This window comes from Haliotis rubra, unplaced genomic scaffold, assembly GCF_003918875.1.
Source record: "Haliotis rubra isolate DU_JTF1 unplaced genomic scaffold, ASM391887v1 Scf395, whole genome shotgun sequence".
NCBI classification, from domain to species: domain Eukaryota; kingdom Metazoa; phylum Mollusca; class Gastropoda; order Lepetellida; family Haliotidae; genus Haliotis; species Haliotis rubra.
The window spans coordinates 16508-33447 of NW_025767074.1; the positions used below are offsets into that span (position 1 = coordinate 16508).

General features: G+C 39.7%; 1 protein-coding gene across 1 annotated transcript; it reads left to right on the forward strand.

Annotated features, from left to right (window-relative positions):
- The first annotated feature begins 668 nt into the window (after positions 1 to 668).
- LOC124286893 (KRR1 small subunit processome component homolog) lies at positions 669 to 15411 on the forward strand. Its single transcript, XM_046723331.1, is given in 12 exon segments — positions 669 to 741; positions 2132 to 2328; positions 3214 to 3348; positions 3541 to 3666; positions 5666 to 5725; positions 5727 to 5774; positions 7981 to 8037; positions 9449 to 9616; positions 10754 to 10831; positions 11170 to 11284; positions 12231 to 12277; positions 14129 to 15411. Coding segments are annotated over 12 exon segments (1098 nt in total). The 5' UTR covers positions 669 to 692; the 3' UTR covers positions 14147 to 15411.
- The last annotated feature ends 1529 nt before the right edge of the window (positions 15412 to 16940 follow it).

Consider the following 16940-nt stretch of genomic DNA (forward strand, 5'->3'; position numbering starts at 1 on the left):
AAAGATATTTCCAATACAATTCAATTAAGATGTCTTCAATTAATTAAAGATATCTGTATTTAATTGCAAGATATCAGAAATTGAATTACAGACCATAATTAAAACGCATGAATTTGTACATATCTTTAAATCCTATTCTGATATCATTAATCCAAAATAAGAAATCTGCTAATGTTTTCAAGATATCATTAATATGCTTCATCATATCCTTAATTTCGACCAGAGACGATCCGGGTTAGAATATTGGTCTTCAGCAACCAATGTTTGTCGGAAGAGGCGACTAACGAGATCGGGTGGTCAGGCTAGCTGACTTGGCTGACACATGTCATCGGTTCCCAATTGCGTAGATCGATGCTCATGATGTTGATCACTGGATTGTCTGGTCCAACCTCGATTATTTACAGACTACCGCCATATAGCTGGAATATTGTTGAGTGCGGCGTTAAACAACGAACCAGCCAACCAACCAAAAACCATATAATTAATTTCGCATATCTATTACGAATGTTATTGCAGATATCGATAATTATCTCTAGTTTATTTCCAGATATCTCTATTTTTATTCAATATGTCTTTCAAACAGTTTAAGATATCAGTAACTTAATAAATTTGAAAACGTCTTACCGTGATACGTTTACAAAATGGGCAATGATTTCTCCCCGCGAGAAATACTTCCGGTCACTTCCGGCAGCATGGAGAGCGAAGAAGAAACATCAACAAGCGAAAGCCGTGGCAAAATACGTATGTTTTTATTGATTAGTCTTCAGGTTGGGACTGATTATGTGATATTCGAGGCTTTTGAGTAATTCAACGCAATAACATATAGCTAACAGCTGAGGTACACTTTGTTGGAGTCAGTAGATCTGTATCGTCCTAATTTCGATCACCCAATTTGTGTCGTTGCTTCAAACAACAAATTGATGATGTTGTCATCTTTTAGTTATGCACAGTCATTTCCGTAATATGTTGACAGCCCATATGGTGGCAAGGGAGTTTTTCTACACCGTAAACACAGGGTATGATCCATGATCTCTCATGATCAGCTTGTCAAGTTAGTTACTCTCTAGCCGAGAGCCGCGATGCGGTCCTATACAGTCAAGACCGCATCGCGGCTCTCGGCTAGTTACTCTCAGTCACACCTACATTTGAAAGAAACTTTTAATTGATGTGTCTGTCAGAGATCAACAAGTCATTTGATCAACACCAAGTGCAAAAGTAAATAGAGTCGTATGATTGTCACATGTTGGTTACAAAGTGTGTACTTTGTGTTGATACTATATATACTTCACTCATGTAAAAAAGTATGGCTTGGATAGCCACATAAATGAATCAGTACAGGTACTAGAGGTAGCTATATGACTGAGCCATCTGGTTTGGGTTTGGTCGTTGTTAACGCTGCACTCAGCAATATTTCAGCCACATGGCAGCGGTCTGTAAATAATCCAGTCTGGACCAGACAATCTAGTGATCAACACTCGGCATGAACATCGGTCTACACAATTAGGATACGATGACATGTGTCAACCAAGTCAGCGAGCCTGACCACCCGATCCCGTTAGTCGCCTGTTATGACAAGCATGGGTTGTTGAAGACCCAGATTCTAACCCAAATCTTCACATTTTTTAATGGATAGGAAAATTGTGAGATCAATAATATCTTACTAAAACTATTGAGATGAAAGCTAGTTTCACTTCACCCACATAATACACAAAGTTATTTCTGTAGTCAAAGGTTGCTTCTAAAGTTGATGTTTCATATTTATTATGTCATCCTGATAAAGAGGTGTGAATGGACATCTGCAAGGGGAGATGGGAGGCCGTATCTAAGATATTGTTTTATTTCAGACACAGTAATATATGTTTAAAGGTATCAAAATACCCTAGAACATATATTGTGTCTGGAAAAAAGCAATATTTCTCTTGAAAAATCAAGGAATCTTTTTTCAAAAAATAGGAACCCTGTATTACTGACTGACTGAGTTTGGTTTTTATGCCGCTTTTAGCAATATTCCAGCAACATCACGACGGGGGACACCAGAAATGGGCTTCACACATTGTACCCATGTGGGGATTTGAACCCGGGTCTTCGGCGTCAGAACCCTGTATTAAGAACAAACACTTTTCCTCATCAGGTGTGAAGGGGAAGAAGAAGAAGGGCGGTGATGACTTGCTGGAGGTACCTGAAGGATGGAAGGAGCCCAAGTTCCAGCAGGATGACAATCCACATGGTGTTCTGGCAGAGAGCTCCTTCGCAACTCTCTTCCCAAAGTACAGGGAGAAGTACATCAGGGAGTGTTGGCCTCTGGTGAAGAAGACACTCTCAAACTATGTAAGGAGTTTATATTTTGGTGCCTACTTTTGTCATGTTTTAAAGCTGGGCACATATTAGGGACATTCTTTGCAATGCAATAAAGAAGATGGAAAAAATGACTTGAAATGAAGCCAATGTTTTATAGGAAAATAGTGTAAGATCCACTTAAGCTGGCGTGCAACTTCCAGTGCTACATGCTGTTCTTGATTGTGTTGATGACCCATGAAGATCCGGGTTAGACTTGATCTTCAGTAACCCATGCTTGTCCTAAGAGGCGACTAACAAGATCAGGTGGTCAGACTTGCTGGATTGTCTGGTCCAGACTCGATTTTTGACAGACCACTACTATGTATATTGCTGAGTGCCGCGTAAAACTCACTCACTCACACACTGTTCTATTGTTCGAGTTTCCATTGTTCACTGATCTGTCATTGACAGTTCTGGTTACTCTTGTATTAACAGTTCTTTTGTCTGTTGTGTTGACTGTTCTGTTGCCTGTTCTATTGTTGTCTGTAGGGATTTACAGAACGCATATTCCTGCGTCCTTTACGCAAAAAAATTGACAATGGGCGCAATGAAATTTATTAGCGCATCCACAGGGACGCAGAAAAAGTCAAAATACTTTTGTAAAATTTCCAATCAAGTAGCAATAAGCTATCACTGAGTTTGCAACTAGCTGAGTTATGGTATCATTTGCAATTTCATTACTGTAACAATTAATGTGATGATCATGATACACAATACAATAACAGTATTAGCAATAATATTTAAGTGTATCTGGCCCCCATTTTGTTGTCCAGGTCCCCTGAAAATTATAAGCAGGGACCCTCAAATACAGGACTCAAGGTAAATCTCTGTGTCTGTTTTGTTTGACCTTCTGGTTGTTGAATGTTCGATCCGCAGAACATCAAGGCAGAGCTGGATGTGGTTGAAGGAAGCATGAGTGTCCGGACTACACGCAAGATGTGGGACCCCTTCATGATAGTCAAGGCCCGAGACCTCATCAAACTTCTCAGTAGGAGTGTTCCCTATGAACAGGTAGGAACCATGATTGTCAAGTCCCACAACCCAGTCTGTCATCTTTCTAGAAGAGTTCTGTAGGAGCCTCTTGGAAACTAAGACAAGCTTTGAGCAAACCTGTGGATGTAGTTTTGGCGCTTTTGTGTAATACTCATTCTTATCAATGCTGCCTTTGTAATGCCATAACCTTAAAGACTTTGTATTCTGTAGGCGATGCGTGTTCTGGAAGATGACACATTCTGTGACATTATCAAGATCTCTTCGTTTGTTCAAAACAAGGAGAGGTTTATAAAGCGACGACAAAGGCTTATGGGTCCTGATGGCTCAACACTCAAGGTCTGTATGATATGTTTCTGATGTTGTGTGAAGGCAGGCTCCTTAGTTATTTCATTGAGGTCATACTGTGAATGTATTTCCCATCATTATTACAGTGTATGAAATAAGGCCCGTCCGACTGCCCGAGACGGTCTAGATTTCTGACGGACGGTCTACATTTACAGCTAGTCAGCCCGATGGTCTGGTAAAAATTTGAGATGTTCCATACATCTGAGTAAATTCACCATATTTGGTCTGGTTAAATCCATTTGGGGCAGGTAACATTTTGAAGTAGCCAGCCCTGATGTCTGGCTGGATTTGTGGCTTATTTCATACACTGATTATAACTGTCTGTTTTTGCATTGATAGGCCAGTCATCTATGGTGTTTCATTTTGCTATACAGAGTTGTGTCCCTTAGTTGGATCAGAATGATAGGGGTCATTACATCAGGAATTGAGATCCTTGCTTTGCACTGTATACTTGCTGTCCTTACCTGCACATGAGTACAATGTGTGAAGCCCATTTCTGGTGTCCCCTGCATGATGTTGCTGGAATATTGCTGAAAGTGGCGTAAAACTAAACTCACTCAACCATGTCATATACTGGCCACATAAAGAAACTGTGTACACAGCGTCTTGATACATAAATACAGGTGTGAACATGCCAGGTGATGTGACGTCATTGATGGTGGCCTATATACTTGCAATGTGTTACTGCACGTGCTGCCCGTGCAGCTGCACACAACAGATGTGAAACTCAGAAATTGCTGTCACTGTCGAAAGCTTGATCTTTGGTCATTTAAACGTTCACAAATCCACATGAGAAGTCACAATATGCACGTCCTGCCAAGATTAACATCTGCTCAACGTCATGAAGTCATTGGAATGGTTCGAGCAGGAATAAGCCAAAACAGGTGGCAGCACATTTCCAATGCCATCGTAACGCAATATCTGCATTGACCAGGCGTTATCGGAACAGTAATGACATCGCCGATCACCCACGTTCTGGCCGTCCCCGAGTAACGACGCCAAGACAGGAGAGATGGATTCAGGTGACGCATCTCAGACACGGTCCAGACGGCAGTGGCCACGTCCCAGACCAGTCCCCAGGCCTTCAATGCTCATTTGGTAGCCTCTATGCGTCGTCGATTCACTGCTGTGCTTCATGCACATGGTGGTCATACCCGTTATTGACTTTGTAACTTCGTCGTGTGACGCCGTACTCAATTTTGAACTTCTGATGTCATCATTACGGATTTTGTTCATGTTCTTTTGACATTATTTTGTGTTCCAATACTTCAGCTTATAAAGTGTCTACATCATCTCGCCTTTCCTGTGTTGTATTTCACTTCTGAAGGAATTTTCTGTGTGCACAGTTTCTTTATGTGGCTAGTATATTTGACTTGAGTAGATTTTTTCATATCATGTTTGTGTCAAATGTCAGTATTGTCATGTCATGTTTGTGTTGATATGTCAGTATTGTCATGTCATGTTTGTGTTGATATGTCAGTATTGTCATGTCATGACTGTCGATGTCAGTATTGTTATGTCATGTTTGTGTTGATATGTCAGTATTGTCATGTCATGTTTGTGTCAATAAGTCAGTATTGTCATGTCATGACTGTGTTGATGTCAGTATTGTCATGCCTTGTTTGTGTCAATATGTCAGTATTGTCATGTCATGTTTGCGTCAATATGTCAGTATTGTCATGTCATGACTGTGTTGATGTCAGTATTGTCATGCCATGTTTGTGTCAATATGTCAGTATTGTCATGTCATGTTTGCGTCAATATGTCAGTATTGTCATGTCATGACTGTTGATGTCAGTATTGTCATGCCATGTTTGTGTCAATATGTCAGTATTCTCATGTCATGTTTGCGTCAATATGTCAGTATTGTCATGTCATGACTGTGTTGATGTCAGTATTGTCATGCCATGTTTGTGCAATATGTTAGTATTATGTTTGCTGTCAATATGTCAGTATTGTCATGCTAGTGTCATAACTCTGTATGTTGCAGGCTATCGAGCTGCTGACCAACTGCTATGTTCTGGTACAAGGAAACACAGTGTCTGCCCTGGTTATTTAACTGAACAAAAAATATAACAGCACATAAAGGTCTAAGGGAGGTAAGTCTGGATGAACTCATTGAACAGAGCTTTACTCCAATGCACACATCTTTTCTGTAGATCTGAGGGACTAGAGGGTCTCAATATATGAATTCCGAGCAAACTTTCACTGACGAATCAAAATTTAACTTACATGGATTCTTGAGGCAATCAGATTTCATATTTTTGCTGTGTTTGTCATGTAATTTATAATAGCTTGATTTGAATTTTTAGTCAAATATAGCACTCAAATAACATAATATTCCTTTGATGGTTCTCAATGACATGGCGCTCAAACACTGTGTAAATGACACACAATGATATAATGTTCAGCTTTTATCAGTGACTTCTAGTTTTAGACATGGTCGCTTAATATGTGTCAAGATGAATTACTGAATTATAATGTGTTTTTAGGAATGCTTCGTAACAAACACTAAGAGAAACAGTGACCTTTTGTACTGATTTAGAAATGGTCACGTGAAATGCATATGGACTCTGATCCAGGTTCTATATTAATTGTGGTGGTGTCATGGACATGAGTTACCATGGTTACTTGAAAGTATTCCTGGAGGTGGCATTCTTCAAACATTGGCCAGTCAGATTCCTCACATTCAAGATAATATGTGAGTGATTGTCTGTCCATTACCCCTGTCAGCTTCCGGTTTTAAACACTCATATTGTATAATTTTACCGCTGAACTGTTGGGGATTAAGAATTTTGTAACATTTATTTTTACTGGAAGAATTCTTTGCAATGACTGTCAGTTAAACAAAGAAATCATTCAGTATCAAACATATGTAAATTGTGCTGCCAATTGAGGATCTGGTAGCCCAAAATGTTGGTTTTCTGCATGTAAACACCTCTCACACTGCAATTATCACACCTCGCATGCATCACTGACTTATTTACTCTCCACATAAGTTGTCCGGGACGAAGCTTTGACAACAGAATAAACACTTCAGAGTCGCCTGCTTTTCAGTTCTGATTTGTTAAAAGGGAGGTAACTCTTTGTGGACTATATCCATGTGGTACTGCTGTCAAAGCCAGCACTTGAAACCTGTCTGTGATACGTGATGAGTTTCACACGGTATATTACCCAGAAGGGCAAACACAGTTCTATAGCATATACTGTCTCACAAGGCACAGCTTGTGCATAACAGCATGCTTCAGTTTTGACATTGACACTTGCAGAATATCCCATATTGATCCCCATGCTGACTAGGGGTGGGCGATAATACCGGTTGACCGGTTTATTGCAATTCATACTTCACAATACAATATATTGCAGTACACTTTTTGCAAAACCAGTTTACCCAATACGATCAGCAATTTCCGTGACCATGACCGGTAATATTTGTGGTGTAGTAAACAATGCTAATAATATTTGTATTTCATTTATATTGTTATACATTAATAGTTTTGAGAATGTTTATTGGTCATATAATTGCATTTGTGTGACATTTAAACCATATAAATTTAAAAAATAGATTGGTACCGGCACTCATTGTAGGGACAAACAAACCGAAATGGCGGACACCCCTGCAGACACTTTTTGTCTAGTTCCAAAATTTAGAGGGAAGTCTTCAATTTGGAAACATTTTCAATTGATCTCTTGTACAATCACATCTGAGTCCTGACAGTGGCCATTGGCATTGTTTCAAAAGAAAGGAAACAGTTTCATTACCTTAAACCATGTTTTACACTTTCACAATATATCGCAATACGAAAATGATGACTGTTTTATATTACCTCACTTTCAAGAAATTAAAAAAAATTGGTACATCATCACCACTGTTCATATTGTAGTACGGAGTGTAGTGACAATTATATTTTTCAAAATTTTCTTTGAAGTTGATCTTCTTTATAATTAACCCATGAAGATACGGGTTAGAATTGATCTTCGGTAACCCATGCTTGTCGTAAGAGGCGACCGGCGGGATCGGGGTGGTCAGCCTCACTGACTTGGTTGACACATGTCATCGTATCCCAATTGAGTAGATCTGTTGATCACTGGATTGTCTGGTCCGGACTCGATTATTTACAGACTGCCACCATATAGCTTGAATATTGCTGGATTTCACGCTAAAAAAGCTGACTCGGAAAGTCGAGGTCTGGGTGAATCGTTGCAGCCCTATTGAACATATCTTTGCATTGTCAGCTACCATGTGGACATACTGATATGAGATGCCTGATATGCTAAGCTCAACTCACGGTATTTGTATTTCAGGTTAGAAAAATTGTAGAGGACACAATGAAAAACATTCACCCTATATACAATATAAAGGTGAGTAAACAGAGCTGTCCCTGTGGGCATGTTGAGTCAATACATTTATCAAGTTTACTTGAGGGTTAGATTTGGTCTTCAGCTATATCCCAATTGTGTGAAGAGATGTTTATTGCTGTTAATCAGACTCAACTATTTACAGACTAGTCACAGAGATGGAATAGTGATCAATGTGCTGTTAAGCAACAAACAAACAGAAAACATTTCTTAAAAATAATCATTATAATACCTTGTGTTGCATCAAGACTACAGGGGATCAGCCAATAGATTTGCTCTTACATTTCTGAAGAATAATCATCATAATACCTTGTGTTGCACCGAGACCACAGGGGATCAGCCAATAGATTTGCTGTTTAATTTCATCATTTTTTTTTTTCGTATAATATTTCTGCAATTTTTGGCAGCAACAATTTACTTTGAATGAGTGAGTGAGTTGGGTTTTATGCCTCTTTTAGCAATATCCCTGCAATAGCACAGGGGGACAACAGAATAGCATGACGAACAAACGCTTTAACCACTAGGCTACCCCACAACACTAACAACACTGTCAATGTAATATCAGTGTCGCTACAAAGAATTTCCTTTCCATTTGAGTGTAATTTGATTGGATGCTTCTTTTTAGTAGCAAAGTATATGTGTGATAGGAATTGGACGGGATGTTCATCACATCAAAACATTTCATAAAATATCCTGGGGTAGTCAAGGATTGACTGTGGTCAAAATAATGTCTGTTATAACCTGTGAAGATTTATCAACTTTACTTCTTTGTTAGATTAGTTTTAGTAAGATATTATTGATCACACAATTTTCATATCAACAAAAATATGTGAAGATCTGGGTTAGAATTGGTCTTCAGCAACCCATATTTGTCTTAAGAGGCGACTAAGGGGATCTGGTGGACAGGCTCGCTGACTTGGTTGACACATGTTATAGTATCTCAATTTTGTAGATAGATGCTCATGATGTTGATCACTGGATTGTCTGATCCTAAGTTGGAATGGGCCTGAAACTTCCTAGAGTAGTTGGAGGCAACTGATGTTCGTACCTAGTGATTGTTCCTCATGTTGTCAGTCTCTGATTTGACTGATCCAGCCTGAAATAACTGTCATGGTACTGGAATATTGCTCAGTTTGGTGTATTTGTTGTTAAATACAGCACACAGCAATATTCCAGCTATATGACAGCAGTCTATAAGCAATCCAATCTGGACCAGACAACCTAGTGGTTGATGTGATGAGCATGGATCTACAAATACCAATATACGATACGATGACATGTGTCAAGTCAGTGAGTCCGACCACCATGGGTTACTGAACACCAGTTCTAACCTGGTTCTTCATGGGTCGGAATATTACTGAGAGTAATTTCAAATTACAAACAAATAAAAATGCATGCATGTATGTTGGTGCAGACACTGATGATTAAGAGGGAGCTTGCAAAAGATCCAGCATTAAAAAATGAGAGCTGGGATCGGTTCCTGCCAAAGTTCAAAAAGAAAAATGTGAAGAGGAAAAAGCCGAAGAAAGTAAAGGCAAAGAAAGAATACACACCATTCCCTCCTCCACAACCAGAGAGCAAGGTAACTTTGAGCATCCTCTTTGCCACGTCAAGTGAACTGTGTAACATTGTATGTCCTTTTTGCCACATCTAGTGAACCTGTGTAACATTGTATGTCCTTTTTGCCACATATAGTGGACCTGTGTAACCTTGTATGTCCTTTTTGCAAAATCTAGTGAACCTGTGTAACGTTGTATGTCCTTTTCGCCACATCTAGTGAACCTGTGTAACGTTGTATGTCCTTTTTGCCACATCTAGTGAACCTGGTAACATTGTATGTCCTTTTTGCCACATCTAGTGAACCTGGTAACATTGTATGTCCTTTTTGCCACATCTAGTGAACCTGGTAACATTGTATGTCCTTTTTGCCACATCTAGTGAACCTGTGTAACATTGTATGTCCTTTTTGCCACATCTAGTGAACTGTGTAATGTATGTCCTTTTTGCCACATCCAGTGAACCTGGTAACATTGTATGTCCTTCTTGCCACATCTAGTGAACATGTGTAACATTGTATGTCCTTTTTGCCACATCTAGTGAACTGTGTAACGTATGTCCTTTTTGCCACATCTAGTGAACCTGGTAACATTGTATGTCCTTTTTGCCACATCTAGTGAACCTGGTAACATTGTATGTCCTTTTTGCCACATCTAGTGAACATGTGTAACATTGTATGTCCTTTTTGCCACATCTAGTGAACTGTGTAACATATGTCCTTTTTGCCACATCTAGTGAACTTGGTAACATTGTATATCCTTTTTGCCACATCTAGTGAACTGTGTAACATTGTATGTCCTCATTGCCACATCTAGTGAACTGTGTAACATTGTATGTCCTCATTGCCACATCTAGTGAACTGTGTAACATTGTATGTCCTCATTGCCACATCTAGTGAACTGTGTAACGTATGTCCTTTTAGCCACATCTAGTGAACTTGGTAACATTGTATATCCTTTTTGCCACATCTAGTGAACTGTGTAACATTGTATGTCCTCATTGCCACATCTAGTGAACTGTGTAACGTATGTCCTTTTTGCCACATCTAGTGAACTGTGTAACATTGTATATCCTCATTGCCACATCTAGTGAACTGTGTAACATTGTATGTCCTCATTGCCACATCTAGTGAACTTGGTAACATTGTACATTTTATTTGCAGATGGACAAGGAGCTTGCTAGCGGAGAGTACTTCCTCAAGGAGGATGAGAGGAAGATGAAGAAGGCCATGGAGAGGAAGGTCAGTTTGTTTTCTCCCCCAGTTGAGTTTCTGAGTCACTGGACTCAATTATTCCTTTGTCTTATAGCTCAAATGTTACTGAGTGTAATGTTAAACTACAAGCACACACATATCTTGTAGAGGACACTTTCAGGTGCATAGACAGTAAGTAGCTGGACAGTTAATGCTCTGTTGGGTTTGGAAAACCAATTATGTTACATGTATCATATTCCTCCTTGTGAACATGGCGATGTTCCGATGTTATGGCACGTGTTTTCAAGAGCGACAGTTTCTACTCGTATTAGGGGAGGCAACTGTATTCCTAACGTTTAATCAATTTAATTGTTTTGTTATTCCAGAGGGCTAGTGCTCAGTCGGGCAAGGAGAGTCAGATAGCCAAGAGGGCCAAGGCTTTTATTGCCCCAGAGGAACCAGTCAGCAAGGTGGTCAAGAAGGATACAACGAGCAAGTCAGGTAGTTACAGATGTCTCAGACGTTGGAGATAGTTTTCATTATTCATATCCTCCAGTTCAGAGACACCAGAGTTCATTTTACAGAGTTGTGTCCCTTTGGTGTAGAATAATCCTGTAAATTTGGATTCAAATCATATATTTGCCTTCACTTGGTGATCCTTGGTTGGCCAGCATCACACATGATTCAGCATGTGATAATAAGAATGATAATAATGTTACATCACTTTGAGTTTTGATCTAACATTAAGAGTGTATACTGCTGAATTGCTGAATCACTCTCTTTGAAATATGCTTGTCGAAAAAATTCCCCTGTGAAGATCCAGGTCAGGTTTGGTCTTCAGGAACGCATTCTTGCCGTAAGAGGCGACTAACGGGATCGGGTGGTCACACTCACCGATATGGTTGACATGCCACCATATCCCAGTTGTGTAGATCAATGCTCATGCTGTTGATCACTGGATTATCTGCAATTTGCTATTAGTGATTGAGTAAGTGAGTTTAGTTTCACGCAATATTCCAGCTATATGGTGGCTATATTGTCTGTAAATTATCGAGCCTGGACTAGACAATCCAGTGATCAACATCATGAGCATCGTTCTACGCAATGATGACAACATTCCTATTAAATCTGATTGTCATGAAACTCCTGATTATCAAAATTTAAATCATGGTCTGTGATCTCGAAAGTTGCTTGTATACTTAAGATCATTCTTATATGTTCACTACAGTGTTAAATGTTGACAAGCTGCATCTCTTGTGTTTTTTCCATGCATAGGAATCTTAACAAACTGTCACACTGATAAGTTTATGTTCAGTTCAGAAGCTATTCCAATTCAATTAATCCCAAGTTAAAATTCAAATGATAAATTAATGGATTTATGTTCAGTCTAGAATTCCATCCAATTCAATTAAACCCAGGTCAAAATTCAGATGATGATGTTTTTCAGCTGATGTTGATGTGGCTGCCCTCAAGAGGAAGATAAAGAAAGCCCAGGTCTGTTGTTGCCTTTCCAACTTTTTGCCAAAGACTAATTTGCATCATGATCAACATGGCCATGGGGAAAATTCAGGATCATTGATCTCAAATGTCAAACTTCGCCTTTCTATCCGATTATTGTTTTAGAATTTAACTGTAGTTTATAAACTTCCCTTGCAAAATACAAAGACAAATGTGTCCCAGTCCACCCAGCTGTGAATGGGTACCTCGTTAGGATGAGACAGCCACAATAGCTGGGTGCGCCTAGTGGCTGCAAGAGTTGTATACGCCCCAGGGAGTTGAGATTGATAATACGATGTGCCGTTGAGATTGACATCCAATGATCAAAGGAAAAAATACCAGCGCCTTGAGCATGCACTAGTTGCCTGGATATGTGCGCTGTATAAATATCCTATAATAATAATGTACAGTGTATATTGCATATGGTATATTTTCTCAGTCCAGAAAGAAGGTTTCCCTAATCAGCCTCCAGGAGGCACCAAGTCAACATTTATTTAGCTTCATTCTGGTAGTGCTGGAATGGTATAATTCCAGGAGACACTTAATGTATTATAAAGAATTTGACATGAGTTAAAGATTGTCAGAACTGACGTGTGTTTTTGAGCGAGTCTTCGGAGACTTGAAGGTTCATCCAAGGGAAGTAACTCTTTGTGTACTCTTTCTCTTGACGATGAATCAGCCTGTTGGCTGCTTGCAACTTATTCCTGTAAAATCATTACCAGAAAGCCAGAGATTGTCAATCACACACCAGTATATCTGAAACTAACAATTCCTAACAGAAAGTTAACAATTCCTAACCATAACTATCTGGAGGTACCAGACCTACTGTTGTTAAAGTAACAATCCTGTCAGAAAAGGGAAGGTCTATCAGACTGGCACTGGCCCCATCAGAGAGGTTGGTTGGTTTTGTTTAACGCTGCACTCGGCAATATTCCAGCTCTATGGCGGCGGTCTGTAAATAATCGAGTCCAGACAATCCCGTGATTAACAGCATGAGCATCAATCTACTCAGTTGGGATACGATGACATGTGTCAACCAACTCAGCGAGCCTGACCACCCTATCTCGTTAGTTGCCTCTTACGACAAGCATGGGTTACTGAAGACCAATTCTGACCATCAGAGAGAAACCAGCCCTATCAGAAAGTAACAGTTCCCAGCAGAAAACTATCCGAAATGGTACCTAAAACACTGTACACAAAACCTCTCTGAAATACTTTGAAGCACTAGATGTTTAAAGCTTAGATGCAACCAACAAAATAAACATAATAAAACACAATTATCATTTGTTCATGACATATAATATGCATTGCTGATTATGAAAAAACAAAGAAACAAAATTATAAGCGTACAATTGCAAATCAAAAGTGCAAAACTTGGGTTTACTACCTTCAAAACGAAGCCCCCGGGATACCGAACCCAGTCAGAGCTGGTGGGCGTGCACTTAAGTGTAATGAAGTCTTTCATTGGCTGGTTCAATAGCAGATACACTCAGGGCTCTTTGTGTGTGTATAGGCATCCCAGCTCAAGCCGCGTGAACCTATTCACTGTGCATGCGCTATGTTGAAACCACTTTTCACCCCAGCTGGGTTTTTTCAATTTTAGTGCATCGCCTTTGAACTCAGATTTCGTGGGATCTTTTTCATCCCGTTATTTTTCAACTTTATAAGTTGAATTTGCATTTTTGATAATTTGTTACTGTAAGTTCATTCTGAAAGGTATCAGAATCTGCAAAGTTGTCATTTGTGTTGCATGTAAGCTTTAAACATGTTTTTCAACAGTGTGACAGTGGATCACAGGTATAGACAAAACATGCTGATGTAAAATTGGATTATCTTCTCTTTTTTCAGAAAAAGAAGATATCCTGAAAAATGGCATTGAAACATTGTGGTGACATATGGTGTAAAACAACTGTCCGACAGTGCTGGAACCATCAGTGTTTGACCAGTAAAGTGATGGACATGACAACCATTCATGCCCTGAGGATCCCACAAAAGTTGTCCTGGGAGTGTATATGTTCATATGTCATGAAATCACTGTGTTGAAATTATTTTGTCCTTATTTACCATGTTTCAAAACAGTTGTTTGAAGACTTCAGAACATTACTTCAAGAAAAGTTTTTTTGAGATGACAGTGTGCTAGTAATTGGGAGTTATCTCCCCTTTGCTGCCACCAGATGGCGAGAAGGAACATCTCAGGAGCAGCACTAACCGCGTCCTCTTAATCCATTTCATCAAAGTCTAGTAGGATGTCCTCGAACATTGATTAGCCAATTAGGATGCATTAACATGGACCCTGTTATCGAGGTTTTAGGAAACTTTTGAAACACAACATATGGCTTGTCCTTCATATTGAGGTAGCCTCGTAGTTTAAAACTCTTGACAGTCAGGGGGAATATGGGGTTTGAATCCCCTCTGGGTACAGATAACTATTTCTGGTGTAATTGATTGCATATAGTGGCGTAAAACTCTATTCATTCACCCATTCATTCTTATTGCTAAGGGAATTTAATTCATACTGCTAAATTGACAGAAATGATATGGTCTTGCTTTGACTTGGAAAACTGGCTTTCCTACAGATCACTGTTTATTAATTTCAAGGGTTCAAGGTAAAATGAGGGCACTTTAAAGTAATAAAATGATGTGATGTACTATATTGTACGGAAAGGTGAGATTGAATAATTATTTTAATTAGAGGAACTGTTTCTTGTCTTAATTGGGTACAATTAAAATTCTTTTCTGCCAGGTTTCAAGGAAACATGAGGGTCCTCTTAAGTAATGAAATGATGTGCTATATTGAACGGAAATGTGAGATTGAATAATTACTATAATTAGAGGAACTATTTCTTGTCTTAATTTGGTACAATTAAAATGATTCTTTTCTGCCTCCATTCCATAAATGACCTGGTTGAAACCCAGTATGATGATGACTTGCCAGTATTTAAACAAAACAGAATAAGCAAACATGATTTTAAAAATGCCTCATACCATTAATCACCAGTGACTGGAAATGTAAATCTGACCCTTCCTGATACTTTTTGCTCCTGTATATGCTGTAATGGAAGATTATGGCAAGCTAATATGTTTGTACAGAATAAAACTATCCATCTTTTTAATAAACATAACAGGGCGAGTGTTTTGATTTATGAGTTTTCGCAGTCTTTAATTCCTCAATGTGATTGAGAGATGTGTTTCAACTGATGATGGAGCGTCAGTGCAGTATTTTCGTGCCTACGATGAAATAATACATGTAATTTGATGCGTCCGAGTGACAACAGAATTATAATGCCCTTTGTTGATGACAACAGTGACGTAGGCAGTGAGTTGATGTGGTACAGTGTTATGGATTTAACTCATCTGGCCAGTTGCCAAATTGTGCCAGAATCGGATGATTGTTCACTCTGTTTATGGTTTAGTTCCCAATATCTCGGACTTTCTGATACCTGGGTGGTGAGTGTGTGAGTCAGTATATTCCATCAATATCACACAAGGGACGCCAGAAATGGGCTTCACACATTGTACACATGTGGGTATTCGAACCCGGATTCCACCTGACGAGCAAACGCTTTGACCATTAGGCTACGCCACAGTTCCGAGTCGACACATCATGTTATATATGATTTTTGTCAAATGGACAACAGGGTGCCATTGTACAAAGCAACCTTAACGCTACGACCCTCGTAAGTTACGACAATTGCGCAGATCGATGCTCATGCTGTTGATCACTGGATTGTCTGGTCCAGACTCGATTATTTACAGACCGCTGCCATATAGCTGGAATATTGCTGAATGTGGCGTAAAGCTAAACTCACTCACTCACTCGTAAGTTACGGTACCGGATTTACGATAGCATTGGCACTACGACCACACCGTACAACGACACCCAGAATGTACTAGCTGACTCGTATGGTCATTTACTTGGGGTGAATGGCAGCACATATCCATCTTGTTATAGACTCATCTCGGCTCTCACAAAGGTAATTAATTAGATCTCGACAGTCTGCCCCCAGGCTGTATGAAGATGACCATTGCTGTAAACATTGACGTTAAAACGTTAAAGCAGATATCAACAATCAGCAACAGATAATTCTATGTCGAAAATCGAAAGTGGGAGACTTGTAATGCCTAATCGGCAGTTGGCACGATGCAGTGAGACGCGTGTATATAGAATGGTAACAGTTTCACCTCCACCTTTGAGTACTGCTGCTGACGATGAGAATGGAGCTGATGCAGTTTCTGGGATGGGAGACGCAAGACTAAATATATAGATCCCCCATACCTGTTCTAGTGTATGTCTGGCAGGGTGGTACACATTCAAACCGTTTTAGCATAAGATCAGAATTGATCACGGTGCGTGTATGTGTGTGAGAAGAGACAGAGGTACCCAGTACTCGATATTCCTGGTCAAAGAAGTCACATGCTGGTCTGTCTGTATTCCAGGGCCGAGAGGTTCCCAGAATTCCGCTGGTGTATCTGTATTCCAGGGCAGAGAGGTTCCAAGGACCCCATGCTGGTCAATCTGTATTCCAGGGCCGAGAGGTTCCCAGAATTCCGCTGGTGTATCTGTATTCCAGGGCAGAGAGGTTCCCAGAATTCCGCTGGTGTATCTGTATTCCAGGGCAGAGAGGTTCCAAGGACTCCATACTGGTATATCTGTATTCCA